The sequence below is a fragment of the Melospiza georgiana genome, chromosome 6 (genome assembly GCF_028018845.1).
Source record: "Melospiza georgiana isolate bMelGeo1 chromosome 6, bMelGeo1.pri, whole genome shotgun sequence".
NCBI classification, from domain to species: Eukaryota; Metazoa; Chordata; class Aves; order Passeriformes; family Passerellidae; genus Melospiza; species Melospiza georgiana.
Genome location: NC_080435.1, coordinates 7,807,360 through 7,821,243, shown reverse-complemented (window position 1 = coordinate 7,821,243; position 13,884 = coordinate 7,807,360). Strand labels below are relative to the sequence as shown.

The window sequence follows — 13,884 nt, the reverse complement described above, 5'->3', positions numbered from 1 at the left end:
GCTTGAGTGCAGCCACTCACTGCCTCTGTCACTCCATACATATCCTAGACATTAAAGACTGGGGGCATATTTGACAAAAGGGTGAAGGGTAAGGATTGGAAGTATGTAAAAAACTAGCATAAGAATAACAGAACATTAGATGAGACAAGAAGTTTTACTTCAAGTAAAATTATAATTTTAATTCCTATATCCCTTGGGGTGAAAAACAAGCAAAGAAACAAACAAAAAGAACCCCATAGCACAAACCAAAATTAAACAAGGAAAACAAAAATCCAGCAACAAAAAACCTGCTTTAAATCTATCTCCTTCTGTCATAACCCTAAGCTGACCTCTAAAACCACTGTCTGCAGCCTCTTGCTTCCAGGCTTCTTGTTCCTGCCTTACTATTTTCCCTCTCCATCTGTTTGGCTGCAATGGCTTGGAATAAGATTAACTAGGTCAGAAGCTGCAGTTCCCACTTTGAAGGTCGCACATGCCTCTTCTGTCGAACATGGAAAAATTATATTGATAGAAAGGGAATTGTGGATCCCATTGTCTAAGCACATGCAAGGAATGTTCAAAATTGATACCTATAGTAGTAGCAGGAAATCTGATAGAAACAAGAACCAAAATCAAAACCCTCCTGAGGAGATAATTACATTTATTTAATTCCACAACACAGTGTTTAAGACAGACAAATGTTAATGATGTCTTTCTGTAAAATAATTACATTTCTGATTTTGAGGATAGATACTATGCATTTATTATGTTTGGTTTGAAAAATGCCATGGCTGTAAAAAAAACTTTATAGAAGAGAGGCAAAATCTGCTGAAGAAATAACTAGGTCAGGATCCTTCAGAATTTAAATGAGATTTCAGGAAGTATATTCCAAAATGATAACTGAAACAAAGCTGTGTGTATGTGTAAATATGATATGCAAATACTAGAAATCTTCATGGAATACATACAATTTCAGGTTGATTTTTGAAGAAAAATTAATACATGAGATGGGAAATTGCTGTTGACATATAAAATATGATGGCACATAAAGAGAAAAATGAAATTAAATATGTGACCTATATAATGAAACACAACAAAACCTGCTTAGTTGCTGCTGGAGAGAAGATCTTTTATTTGTCTGAAACCACAGGGAGAATATAAGGAGAGAGAACAGAATTATCTGAAATGAAGATAATGCTGATCCAGCATAATATCCTGGAAAAATACTTCCATGCCATCTCTCCTAAGTGATCAAGATAGATGAGACATCTAAATAGCACTGCCCCTTCAGCACAGCCCACTTAGCAAAAAATCAGAAAATGGAGAAATGCTCTTTACAGTTTTGTCCTTTTCTCATTTAAAAATAAAAGCTTGTGCATAAATCCTGAGAGGGTGGCCAGCACTGTGCAGAAAGCAGGACAAAAAGGTGTGGCATATTTATTCAAAGTCCTGCACACTGTGGAAAGCATTGAAAATAACCAAGGAGGCAGCTGAAGCCAGGTGTGCCCTTTCCTATGGAGGGTTCCCTCATTAAGTGTCTCTCTTGGTCCTGGCCAGGTTAGAGCGATAGAAATGTTTCAGGGATGCTAAATGTGAAGGTTTGTCCTTCCAAGGCCAGGAAGCCTGGAGGAGAGTGGTATTTGCAGGGCAGAGCCCCTTGCACAGGTCACGAAAGATTTCATCAACCAGCTGAGAGAAAAAACGAATCCAGGGGTTTTTATCCAAACCCTGCACAGAGCGAACCTGATAGGCACTGTAAACACCGGTGAAAAGGAGACGGTCAAACTCCGTTGCAGGCAAGGGAGTGTCAGTCAGTGAATAATATCTCAGATGCTGCTCAATCTCTGCCGGTGTTTTGGGAACTTCCTCCTCTAAAATCTGCAGGAAGCGCCGTGCCGGGCGTAGGGAGGCCAGCTCTTCATCCCGCAGCCGGATTGTCCCGTTGGCCTGAATATCCAGCCTTCCCCAGAGCATCTGGAAGAGGGGAGCAGCGCTGTCACGGAAAGCCCAGCACAACTCCATCACTCCCGGGCGCGCTGCGAGCAAAGCGCTCCGCAGCGCTGCCAGACAAACCTCGGGCGGGCCCGGAGGCGGCCGCTCCCTCACGGCCGGCCTGGTCCCACTCCATATCCCTCCCTCTCTGCCAGCCCCAGGCCCCGTTCCTGAGCAGCCCCACACCTCGTTTCCCCTTGGGACCAGTGCAGCTCTTGCCCCCATCCCCGCTGTTCCCCCGCAGTCCCGCCTGCAGCATTCCCCGGTGCGGCCGCTCGGGCGGGGGCTTGGCCGCCTGCGGGGCCGCCACCAGAGGCGGCGGGGAGGGCCCCTTGTGCCTCCGCGGGCACCCCGTGAGGGCCGCGGCTGGGCCACGGCCGCCCCGGGCTGCACCCCGCAGTGCGAGGGAGCACGAATGCCATTAGGCATCAGCGAGGCGTTCTCCGGGAGCTCCTGGAACCCGTCGGGGGTGAGAACAAACAGAACGGGTGAGTTTTTACGTGCAGGCAGGTGGGGGCATGGGCACGAACAGTGCCTCGGCCCAGGGCCCCCAGTGCTCAGGAGACCTCTAACATGATGCCAGCGTCCTCTGGGCCACGACGGGCTCTGTTGGTGCCGCTGTGAGGATGTTCATCTGGAAGACATCAGACAGAGCTTGGTAGCACAAGACCTTCCTGTTTACTGTTTTTGTCATTTGATTGTCAATAACGTCTTCAACATTCCTGAGCTACCACTCAGCTTGCCAAATATGACAGATGCTGACCACGGGATTTTGATAAGCAAAACAAGCTTTTTAAGAGAAGCAGCAGTGGTTGAGGCGAGGTTTTGGATATCACCACCCTTAGTGCTGCCAGCAGAGCTAAAGCATACAGCAGCAAAGGCACTGCTTTGACAGGCAGCAAGGATCCTCTCACACCGAGAATGGATGGGGTTTGAGCCGATGGGTTTGGCTGGTTAGCAGTTTTTGCTGGAGAAAGTAACGCTGCCCAATGAAAGGAGTGTGCTGGCAAGCTCCTCAAGCTGCTGCTAGAAACACAAACTGATGCTTATCCTGGTTTTCTACTTCTTCCCTAAGATTCTGCTGCTGGAAGAGTGTGAGGATAAAAGAAACCTTGTCAGATCCGGCTAATTACTTGCTGGGACACATGACATCATATAATTTGGGGAAAATAGGTATGAGGCCAGAAGAATGGCAGTTTTTGAATATGAAAGTCACATTAATCCTAAGAATTGTTCGATTTTCATTTCCTAATATTTACAGTGCTTTAACTGTCTGCATTTATTTTATTTCTTTTCTTGTGTGTGTATGAAAAATGAGACACAAGCAGTCTTGGTCCAGGTCTGTGAGAGAGAGGCTGCATCCCTCCCTCCTCTGTGTTATCAGTGCCATGAGGTAGCCAAGACCCTCTTCTACTTCTTACAGACTCATCCTTCAGGTTAAGAAACATGAATTTGAAAAAGCTCATATAAAATAGTAAGCTCTCTAATATATTCATGGTGGGTGTTTTAATATTTTTAAATGGATGAAGGCTTTTTCATATATATATTAAAAAAAGAGGATTTACATTGAGTACTCCAGAGTTAAAGTCAGCAGGTGCATATGAAAAGTAGAAAAATTATTTAGTACGATACATGTGTGATGACTGCTACCAAAAGACACTTCCAAATCTCCATTTTTGATTAGACCTTTTCAGGGAGATGCACGAGCTGCCTGGAGAAGTGCACTGCCAGCCCACAGCTGCAGAGGTTTGTTTCTCTGCACAGCTGCAGGCTCTGTGATCCAAGCCAGCTGTGGCTTTGGAATGTGAGCTGAGATGTAGCTGTTTTTTCCTACTCCTCCACAGATGTACCAGTAGGGCTTTTAGCTCAGGTGAAATTGTATTATCATCTGAAAATTTCTTTGGTGGCACTATCTGCAGTAACCGATGCTCTCGGCTCACAGATCCCCCTCCTGAGAGATGTCTGACTGGCTGCAAAGTCAGTGCTTTTGTTGAATAGATGCCAAACTGCCTTTAGAAGTAACTGCCTCATAAATATTTTTGAGTAGAGAAAAATTCAACAAAGCATAACAAATAATGTATTGAAATAATAACATAAGTATCCTCTGGGGAAGGGAAAATCCTTACTTATTTTATCACTCAACAGGGTCGGGTGGGGTTTTGTTTCCCAAAAAGCATATAAAAATCCCACAAACAGTATTGCAGGAGATTATTTTTTCAGCGGAGATCCAAGAAAATCCTCCCCTTGCCACCAAACACAGCAGCAGATCTTCAACCTGCAAGGAGGTAGCAGTGCCCCGACCAGCCAACCCCCCCAGCTGGACTCCAGCGCAGCTGCCTGGAGCCTCGGGCCACCTTTGTAGGAGCAGCAAAGCATCACACAAACGGCGTTGCACAAAGTTTGCCAAGCCAAGGAGCCGTGTCCCTGACAGATGTGCTCCCTACCTGTCAGCCTCTGGGATGCAGCAAACACGCACAGGAGCAGCCAGGAGCTGAGCTGTGCCTGGGCCATGGCAGCGCTGCCGAGCAGCTGCCACCCTCTCCGCGACAGCGCCGCGCCCCAAGCCACAGCAGCTCGCCTGGGGCGTCTTCCCGTGCTGCTTCGGATCCCAGCAGCCTCTCTTGGAATGGACCCATCTTTCTGTGTTTCTGGTCACAGCCCTGGGAAGGGCTTGCAGTTCAACTTGTTGACCCCGAAGGATATTTTCCGTCATATTTTGGAAACTTGGAAAACTTTGTTGTGATGTTTTTGGCAGAATTGTTTAAGCTTCCTTTTCAAAGATTGACTTTCTGCTGCAATGGTTGTAGGAAGCTTTTCATTGCAAGAAATTGCACTATGTATGTTTTCCTCTTAAGAAGTGAGGACCCCCTAGTCCCTTCCACCTCTACACAGCGCCTGTGTCACATTTCAGTTTTCCTTTTTCCTGGGTTCAAAAATCTGAAAACAATCCTGGAATGTCACAAACAGATAAAGCTAGCAGACTGCAGATTCATGGAAGGGCAGTAGCAGCCAAAACATACAAACAGGCAGAAGAAATGTCACTGGTTCAGTTCTGTATCAAACCCCCTGATGGAGAACTCAGTACAGTGACCTAACAAACACCATGTATCAAAGTGGCTCAGGCTTTAGCACCCCATCATCCTCTCCTGTGAGTGGACTTCTGGGTTACAGTGGGCACAGTCTGCCTTAGATGTTCTAAATGACACGGACAAAACTTCATTTGATTCACTTTACAGCAGGTATCTGTTCTCTACACACCTTTACATATTTATTAGTGCCAAGTCCCCAGCCAAACTGTTCTGTGTTTCTGTTCTGTATTTCTACTCTCTATGGCACAGAATGTAAAACCAGGGTTATACAAATATGCAGTAACATGTATAAATGAGGCCTAATAGCCTCTCTCTCAGGGTAAAGGGAGAAGTCTGCCTAGAAAAGAGAGAAGGTAAAGCTGAAATGCATCTCTTGCTCAGCAAGTTACCGGACATCAGTCAGGACATCCTGTCACCAGATAGTGCACTAAGGGCTGGGATGATGTCCTGCTTGCTACTACCTCCTGCACATAATGGAAGAGCCACAGAGGGGCCCACAATATCCAGAGCCACTCTTCCCCTCAGTTTGGATTCAAAGCAAGACCTGTGCTTTCTGTCATAGGCTTAGGTATCTGCAGGTCACACTGCACTGCTTTCATTTTTAATTATTTTCCACTGCTTACTCTTCACGTGGGTTCCTTTCTTCTTTTATTAAACTGCATCACAAGCTACCCAAGAGGCAGACACTTACAGCCCATCTGTGCAGTGAGATTGATGTGCTTTCTGCTTTGTGCCAGAGTCCCTTTTAGGTCACAGGGTACACATGACTTTGTCTAGAAGCCACTGTGGAAAAACCTCTGTGTTTTGTGGGCCATGAAACAGCCACCCTTTAACTTGCAGCACGTGACATGAAGAAGATTGCCCAACAGGATTTTGGCCAACATCTGTGGGAGCTGCACACGATTTTGTCAACTGGAGAATTTCCTAGGAACAGCTTGCAGCTGAAGTGCCTGGAGGAGGACAGCCACACTGGTGGAAGGGAGAGAGAGTTGGCTTGGGGGCTGTGCTCAGGTGACTGACACAGTGGCAGATAAGGGACAAGTATCAGTGTGGGTGCTGCTTTGAGCCAGGGGAATTTTGTGGAATTACCTCACTATCCTGCAAAGAAAGACAATTTCAGAGTGATAAACATATTCCTTAGCTGTTTGTACAGAAGCAGTACTTGCTCAGAGACAAGGCTGAGTTTCTGACAGCTGCACAAAGTCCCTGCATGTATGACTGCATGTTAGGCAGTGCACCTGCTCCTCCTGAAGGATTTTGTCCTTGCCAGGTACTCACAGCTGAGCACAGCCCTGCCACTCTGCACTCCCCTGGCCATACCGTCTGTTGTTGGAGCAGTTTCAAAACGTCACAAGCCAGGTTTATGCAGGGACAACTTGATTGGTTTCTTCTTTTTACCATGACCTCCTGAAGCAGGAGCATGGGAAATGAGAACAAGAGAAGAGAGGTCAAAAACTGCAGGAACTGGTTGGATGCTAATTGAGGCACAAGGTGTGGCCCCTTAAAGAAGAGCCTCTTTAAGAGGGAGGTTTCTTTGAAGTAGGACTTCAGGGAGATAGCACATTCACAAAAGAGAAATTCTGCTTATAGAATTGAAGAAATCACTCGCTTCCATCATCTCACCCAGAACTTGGGGAGATTGCTCCCCAGCCTGGGGCTGTCTGGCAGACACTCAGGGAAGGAAGAAGATGGAAGAAAGAGGGGAAGGAAGAAAGACATAGGTGGCTCACAGAAAAGGTGATGTTTGAATTACTGGAGTGGAAAAAGTAAGAAAACCTTGAGGGAAGCAGGAGTGAAGCACTGACTGTAACCAGACAGAACCTCTGTATTTTCCAGGTATGGTGCTGCCAGTCCTTACAATGATGCTTTTCTTGTCCTTTGGTTTCAGTTTGTGAGCAGCATCTACTGCTTGAAGGAGTAATGAGCTGTGTAAAAGTGACAGGGAGGGCCCCATGCCACTGTACCTGCAGCACATGAGGTAGGTGGACACCCTGACACTGTCAGTAGTCACATCCTCAGAGAGGACAGTCTGCTTGCCTGGCTGTGGGGAGAAATGCCAGTGTCCTGGAAAACACCAGCAAGACCTACTCAGCTGGAGAAACTCAATGTGGTGACTGTGAGTCGTCATCTAAAGTCTATCTGTCCCTTCAGTACCAGAAAATCTCTCTTCTGTATGGTATGTCTGTAAGTCAGCTACATCTGACTTACATCTCATCCCACATCCTCCTGCATTAGGGAATCCAACCCAGGCAAACAAACCCGGCTGAAGCTGGCAATACGCAACAGGCAGGGACAGAGGATTTGGAAGACAGCTTTGTGCTTGGCCAAGTTGACCACAGCCTTGTCCAACACAGAGCAAGTGTCCACCAGCCACAAGAATCCCAGAGTGAGCAGGCTCCATGAGCAAAATGGCCTCTGGAGCTCAGGAGCAGTGGAGGAAGCAGAGTGCACAAGTATTCTGTGAGGCTGTGTAACCTCTTGTGCCCTGGGATAATGAGCCTGGGTGATGCAGCCCTTCCTGATCTCCCAGGCTTCACTAATGAGAAGAGATTCAGGTCCACTTGCAACTATTCCACATATTGAAGACCTGCTGGAGCCAATGCCTGATCCCACAAGGCTAGCTATTTTTCCAGTACACACATTCTTGAGCAAACCTTGCATATTTTCTAATGTGACAGGCATCATGTCTGACATTTCTTGATGTCAATCAAGTTCTCCTTCTGCACAAACACTAATTTTCAAAGGCAATTTCCTAGTGTTCCTGCTACTGTCAGTCTGACTTATCGTACTGGGAAATATGTATTTTTATAATATATAGACCATAAGTCTTGGTGTGGTGTCTCAAACAACCTGAGATAAAGGAGAACGCGGAGAGGAAATGTGATTTATAAAGAATTTTCATGGTGATAGAAGTAGTACCAGGAACTTTTGTCTTGCACAATAGGCATCAGCATGCTATGAGAGCCACTGCAAAGAAAACAATCAACTGTGGAACATCTTGTAGGAAGAGCTTAGAAGTTCATTTCCTAGTTAATCTGCTTAATTGAAGACAGATCCAAAAGAGAGGTAAGAATTGTATAAAACCCCAAACTTCTGCTGATGTGTTCACTTCTCCTTCCCATGTAGAGCTGTAACTTTTAAGGTGAGTGGCAAATGCTATTTATTTTAACAGTGTTAAATAACAGGAACACTGTTGAGACACATCCCAAACACTGCTGGCCACAGCAGCTAAAACAAAATTTTAAAAATTAAAAAAAAAAAAATTAACCAGCCCATGCTTACAAGGCTGGGGCGGAAACAAATATGAAACCCAATTCTTAGAATACAGTTCAGTCTTTATTCTTGAAAAGAGATCTCATTCTAGCCACAGCAAGTAGGGTTTTCTCCCTAATTGAATTTATTATTGTTCTATCCCTTCCTCCATCCCATACCCTCACCTCCCCCAAACCCTTATTTTAATTAGTGCTTTTACAATTTAAGAGCTTAAGTATCAATTCAGGGAATCTCTACAAACTGTTTGGGAATTATTTCATAAAATCTCTTATACAACTAGTTTTCAGATCTTAATGAAGTCTGTCAGCTTTCTGGTGCAGAACAGCATTATGCATTTTCTGGACCAAGGACAAGGGACATTATTAATTGATGACTGCTGTAATGTAATCCCATTCAAACAGGTGGTGGATGGACTGGAACTACAGCATTCTTCCAGCTTTTTTGGAAAAAAGAGATTTTCCACAAGAGCAAAGTGGTAATGCAATTGTATCATAGAGCTCAAAATAATTGGAATACTGACAAAAAAAAGACTCTTGTCTATGAAACAAGGGAGGGGTATATTTTTGGCTGCAGGAAAAAGAAAACACACTCTGAAGATGCTGGAGAAAATAAAGACTGCTTGATTGTGAAGAAAAAGCCAGACTGAGGGAGTGTCATTTCAGAAGTCATCTGCAGCTCCTTCTGTTGGGAGAAAAGGCACTGATCTAATTCCCATGGAAACAATTGAGATTTCCATACCTTGTTTTGGTCTGGATCCACATACATTTGTGTTGTCCTGACAGGAACTGTATTAGTAGCATTTACAGGCTTTGCCTTTTGGCCATATTATTACCATCTTCCCAACACTCACCCTGGAGCTAAGAAACTGCTGTCCTATTGCCCAAACTCCACAGCTGCTTCAGTGCAGCCTCTAGGGAGTGCTCAAGTTCTGATTTTTACCTGCTTACCTGCAGGGACTGCTGGCAGTAGTAGTGTTCAGAAAACACTAGGCCACAGGCAATGCCTGCACTCTGTTCAATTTGCAAACCAAAAAGACAAATCCCCTGTTTTACAATGCAGAGCACCAGCTAAACATCTACCAGTAGGATCATAAGGATTGTCAATTTGCATTCCAGGCTTTGTGCTTTTCATCTAGTTTGAAAACATTATTCACGAGATCACAACAGGCAAGTTTCTCATATTCTCAATTTTTATTATTATAAATACTATATTGGAACAGAAAGGATGGTGCTGCACATCTGCTTCCTTCTGCTGCTATTTGGCATCTTCCTTCTTGGCTCCTGCTTCTATTTTCAGGGGTTCTGGAGCTGGACGATAGGCAGGAAATGCCTCCCATGGGCTATTCAGATCGAACTTGCGAAATTCCTGAGCTAGCTCCACAGGCTCTGCCACCACCCGTTTGACTTCATCATCATACCTCACCTGCAACAGCACAAAGGACACAGGCCAGTCATCTGCACCCTGCTCCTGCAGCATGTCTGCTGAGCACAGCGAGCCAGTAATGACCCAGACCACCCTCTGTGCCCACAACTCTACTTACCCACGGGAAAACCACAGGCCCACAGGCCTCTGCCACAGCTTCAGTTCTCATTACTTAACAAGAGCTCTCTGGATGCTACCGAGATCTCCAGAGTGTCCAAGAAAACCCTCCTCTTTGTTTTGCTGCCATGCCCCTCAGGTGCCTGACTAAGCACCCAGAATTAGGAGCACCCACCCTAACAGTCCACATGAAGTTCCATGCAATAGCACATTTAATATGAAATTTGACAAAGGGATTCTTCCTGAGTCACTGAAATAGGATGGGCCATCTGGGCCTGCATGGCTGAGGACCACACTCATGAATCTTTATAACATGGCATTTGTGTGGTTTTAATTGTTCTAATTTTTTGCATAACACTCAGAACAAGGGGAGAAAAAGAAGACAACCAGGATGGAATAGCAGCTGAGTACCAGACACTTCTGACTGGCTTGCTTTATCCTCACTGTGCCAGTCCAGATCTCTGACCTCTAGCTGAGGAGATGCTGCCTTATCCTTGCTTGCAGGATTTTGTTATTTCTATATTTCTTTAAACAGCCTCTTTTTTTGCAGAACTTGACTGTTTCCTTCTGTGACTCAACTCAGTCTTAACACTGCACCAAATACACCTGCTTCTACAGGGCAGTCATTTGAAACTAGACAGATACCAAATGCTCCCATTTCACCTGTGGCTGACATACAGAGGTAAATGGTAAACAGCAAGAGTCAGTTTAATCAGAGCTTTATAATCTGGGCGTACAAACAAACAACAAAGTGAAGTTCTAATTGAATCAAGAATGGTTCAGTCCTTTATCCTTCTAGACAGCTCAGTTTTGCAGTGGAAACTTTAACCTTCCAGAAAACGTGCTGAAAGCAGAAACACATCCTCTGCCTGGCAAGTATCTTTGCTATACAGCACATAACATTTGTTCTATTTCTCCAGCCTTAGGCTGCCTTATTATGGATGATATTCTGTGTGATAATTCAAATTTCTATGCAGATTTATGCAACTCCTCTGGAATACAGATAAGTGATTGTAAAGCAGTCGCATCTTTGTACTGGAACTCAGAAAAGAGCATTGGAGAGACGTGGTAACTTTAAACATGACTGTATCTCCTACCTCCACATAACCAGAGAGTGGGAAGTCCTTCCGGAATGGATGGCCCTCAAACCCATAATCTGTGAGGATTCGTCTTAGATCAGGGTGGTTGGCAAAGAAAACACCATACATGTCCCAAACCTAAATGAAAGGAACACAAGTTCAATACAAGTTGAATTGTATTTGAAAAAAAACCCAAAAACCTGCATGTGTTATGTCCATAAAATTTCAGTTACGTGCTTGGCTTTGTACAGTGCCAGCAAAACTGATGCAGGAATTAATTCATAGGTAAATCAAACATCATTTTATCTCCTACTCTGTAAAGGCAGCCAGGGAAACACTTCTCTTTCTTCCTGAGGGCGTTGGGGAATCACTTAAATTGGGAAAATACAGTCTCTCTCCACAAAGACTGTTCCCGAGCACACCAGCACTCACCTCTCTTTCATACCAGTTTGCTGCCTTGTGCACAGGCACTGCTGAGTCGATGGGTGTCAGCTCATCAGTGTACGTCTTCACGCGGATCCGGCTGTTGAACCGCAGCGACAAGAGGTTGTACACAATCTGAACCAGAGAACAGACAGCATTTATGGATCTCCCTGCACTACACCACTGCCTAAGCAAAGCCACACAAGGACTATTTCAAATATTCTTTATGAGCAGGATCGTGTTCAGCACTTCAGAGCTGGCCACTAAAGGACACTCCTACAACTGAGGTTCCAACAGCTTATCACTTTGGTGCTTAGAAGTGTGACGAAAGCTATGAGAGACTTAGACATCATGGCTGATGACAAAGAAGTAAAGACATACTAAAAAGAGAGACTACTGGAGGGATGGAAATACTTGACAATGAATGGTCTCTCAAAGAAAGTGGCCATCAATCACTCTTGCAATTACTATCAGTGGGAGAAAGCTAAGAAAAAGAACACTTAATTTTCAGCAAGTGAGTTGGACACCAGGGAACATTTCCAACATCTGTGGTGATGAAGTCTAGTACCAAAGCTGTTTATGACATACTGCAAGCAGACTGAAAAGAAAATCCAAAAAATTTATAAGGAATTTTAAAGCCTTGTTTGATACTGCCTTGGTGACTGGAAAAGATGAATAAATTAGGGTCTATATTTCTATGAATCTACTACCTTGATTTTTGAAAGAAAAATATTGAATTAAAAAAAATATTCCACTTCTTCAGCAACTGGAGGCCTTTGACTTAAAGAATTCTATCTACAACTCTTGAAACTTTTTTCTCACTGCCAGGAACCAAAGAAAGTGGTCAAAGCTGCAACAGCACCCCCAGCCATCAGCACAAGTGCAGCCATCAGCACTTGTGAAGCCCTCCAAGCACTGCAGCTGTGAGCAGTTCCTACCTCAAAGCGGTACTGCCGAGATGGGACATCAACAGCAGTCAGGTCTGCCAAGGATTTGAACTGGGCATTGGTGTGATCACGAAGGAAGGTCAGGACAGGAATGATCCCATCTGGATGGATCAGAAGCTCCAGCTCATTGAAACAGGTCACCTGATGAAAACAGAACAGTGCATGAGTACAAACACCAACAGGACCAAACGTGATGCTGATTTCAGCAGAACACTCCAACAAAGAGACACAGCAGACTCAAAAAGGCATCAGATCAAGGGGCTTAAAAACAGCAGTACTTCTCATGGAATTCTGACCATTTTTCTTTCCCAAAACAACTTCTCTCAACAGGTAACAAAAAAGTGGTGTGTTCACTGGATCCTGTCCCGCCCCAAGAACAATTTCTTGAAAAGCACCTACCTGTACTTGCTGGATATACTTGGGCAGAATCTCAGCCACATACTCCCCAAAAGCACATAACTGCTTCTGCTCTACTTCATTTTTTGGTCTGACAGTAGCTAAGGAGAAAAATAAAGTTTCCAAGATTATGACAAGGAATACAAAAAGCTAGAGAAAGAAGAGTAGTAACTCCCTTTAACCAGTCTAGCTGTTTGTCAGAAACTACGCTACAGCAACGTACTTGTGTTACACGGAAGGTGGAACTAGACACTTTGATAACGAAGGGAATTTATGCCAGTGCTAAACTTTTGTCAACTCTGAAGAGCAGCATGAATTGTTCAACAAGATGATGGAAAAGTAAACAGCCAGATGAAAAAGAGGGCAGCAGAGATGATAAAAGAAACCACTCATGTCATTCAGCCTGGGTCTAGAAAGGGCCTTGTTTTCTGGGTTTGCTGGATGTGTCAACATCTAAGCAAGCCCCTCGTAATCAAAACACTATTGGAACTCACGTTGTTGGGGTGGGTTTTTTCACTGTTACGACAAAAGCCCTTAAAGGTCGGGGAGATGAGGGGCTAGGATGCTGGTGCCCAGGCACAGCTTAGCACAGAAAAAGCAGGCTTGGCCCTGCATCTGAGAGGATGCACACAGGAACCCAAGCAAGCATGGGAACCCTCAGCAAGCACGGTTTCCACCACCGCTGCTTTTCTGCGCAATCGGGGTTTTCGGGTGACCGGACCGACCCTTTCCCGAAGGCTCACTAAAGCGGTTCCACAGCCCAGGAATGTCCGTGGGCCGGTCCGGTGCCCTCCCGCCGGCCGGCAGCGGCACAACCGCAGGCCTCGGGCCCCGTCCGCCCCGCGCCCCCAAACCGGCCCCGCACTTACGGCGAGTGTCCACGGCGGAGCTCCCCGCCAGCCGGGCCCGTGCCGCCGCCGGTGCCGCGCCAGCTGCGGAGAGAAACGGACACGTCTCATCGACCGCCGCCAACCGCCCGGCCCGGCCCGCGCCCCCGGTACAGCCCCGGCACAGCCCCGGCACAGCCCCTGAGCCTCACCTCGCAGCGCGGCCCGCGCCAGGCCCCGCGCCGCCGCCGCCCACATCCCGCCGGGACACGGACGGGCAAGGGCACGGGGCGGAAGCGGAAAGCGCCACCACCGCCGCGCTTCCCCCGGGGGCGGAAGC

General features: G+C 45.9%; 2 protein-coding genes across 2 annotated transcripts; both read right to left on the bottom strand.

Moving 5' to 3' along the window:
- Positions 1-1,357: 1,357 nt before the first annotated feature.
- Positions 1,358-4,503, bottom strand: FAM180B (family with sequence similarity 180 member B). Its single transcript, XM_058026891.1, has 3 exons — positions 4,416-4,503; positions 2,538-2,605; positions 1,358-1,953 (listed from the first exon to the last, which is right to left on the bottom strand). The coding sequence occupies exons 1-3, from the start codon at positions 4,480-4,482 to the stop codon at positions 1,510-1,512; spliced, it is 579 nt and encodes a 192-aa protein (XP_057882874.1). The 5' UTR covers positions 4,483-4,503; the 3' UTR covers positions 1,358-1,509.
- Positions 4,504-9,504: 5,001 nt separating this feature from the next.
- On the bottom strand, positions 9,505-13,802 carry NDUFS3 (NADH:ubiquinone oxidoreductase core subunit S3). Its single transcript, XM_058025960.1, has 7 exons — positions 13,757-13,802; positions 13,587-13,649; positions 12,721-12,818; positions 12,313-12,462; positions 11,384-11,509; positions 10,970-11,089; positions 9,505-9,755 (listed from the first exon to the last, which is right to left on the bottom strand). Exons 1-7 carry the CDS (start codon positions 13,800-13,802, stop codon positions 9,588-9,590), a joined length of 771 nt encoding a protein of 256 aa, XP_057881943.1. The 3' UTR covers positions 9,505-9,587.
- Between the last annotated feature and the right edge of the window lie 82 nt (positions 13,803-13,884).

Coding starts and splice junctions, on each gene's coding strand:
- NDUFS3 (XM_058025960.1), bottom strand. CDS start 13,802: ATGTGGGCGGCGGCGGCGCGGGGCCTGGCGCGGGCCGCGCTGCGAG. Junction 12,463..12,720: donor AGTATATCCAGCAAGTACAG/GTAGGTGCTTTT, acceptor TGTTTTCATCAG/GTGACCTGTTTCAATGAGCT. Junction 11,090..11,383: donor CAAACTGGTATGAAAGAGAG/GTGAGTGCTGGT, acceptor CCTTTCATTTAG/GTTTGGGACATGTATGGTGT.
- FAM180B (XM_058026891.1), bottom strand. CDS start 4,482: ATGGCCCAGGCACAGCTCAGCTCCTGGCTGCTCCTGTGCGTGTTTGCT. Junction 2,606..4,415: donor TGCATCCCAGAGGCTGACAG/GTAGGGAGCACA, acceptor GATGTCTTCCAG/ATGAACATCCTCACAGCGGC. Junction 1,954..2,537: donor ACGCTGGCATCATGTTAGAG/GTCTCCTGAGCA, acceptor CCCCTCTTCCAG/ATGCTCTGGGGAAGGCTGGA.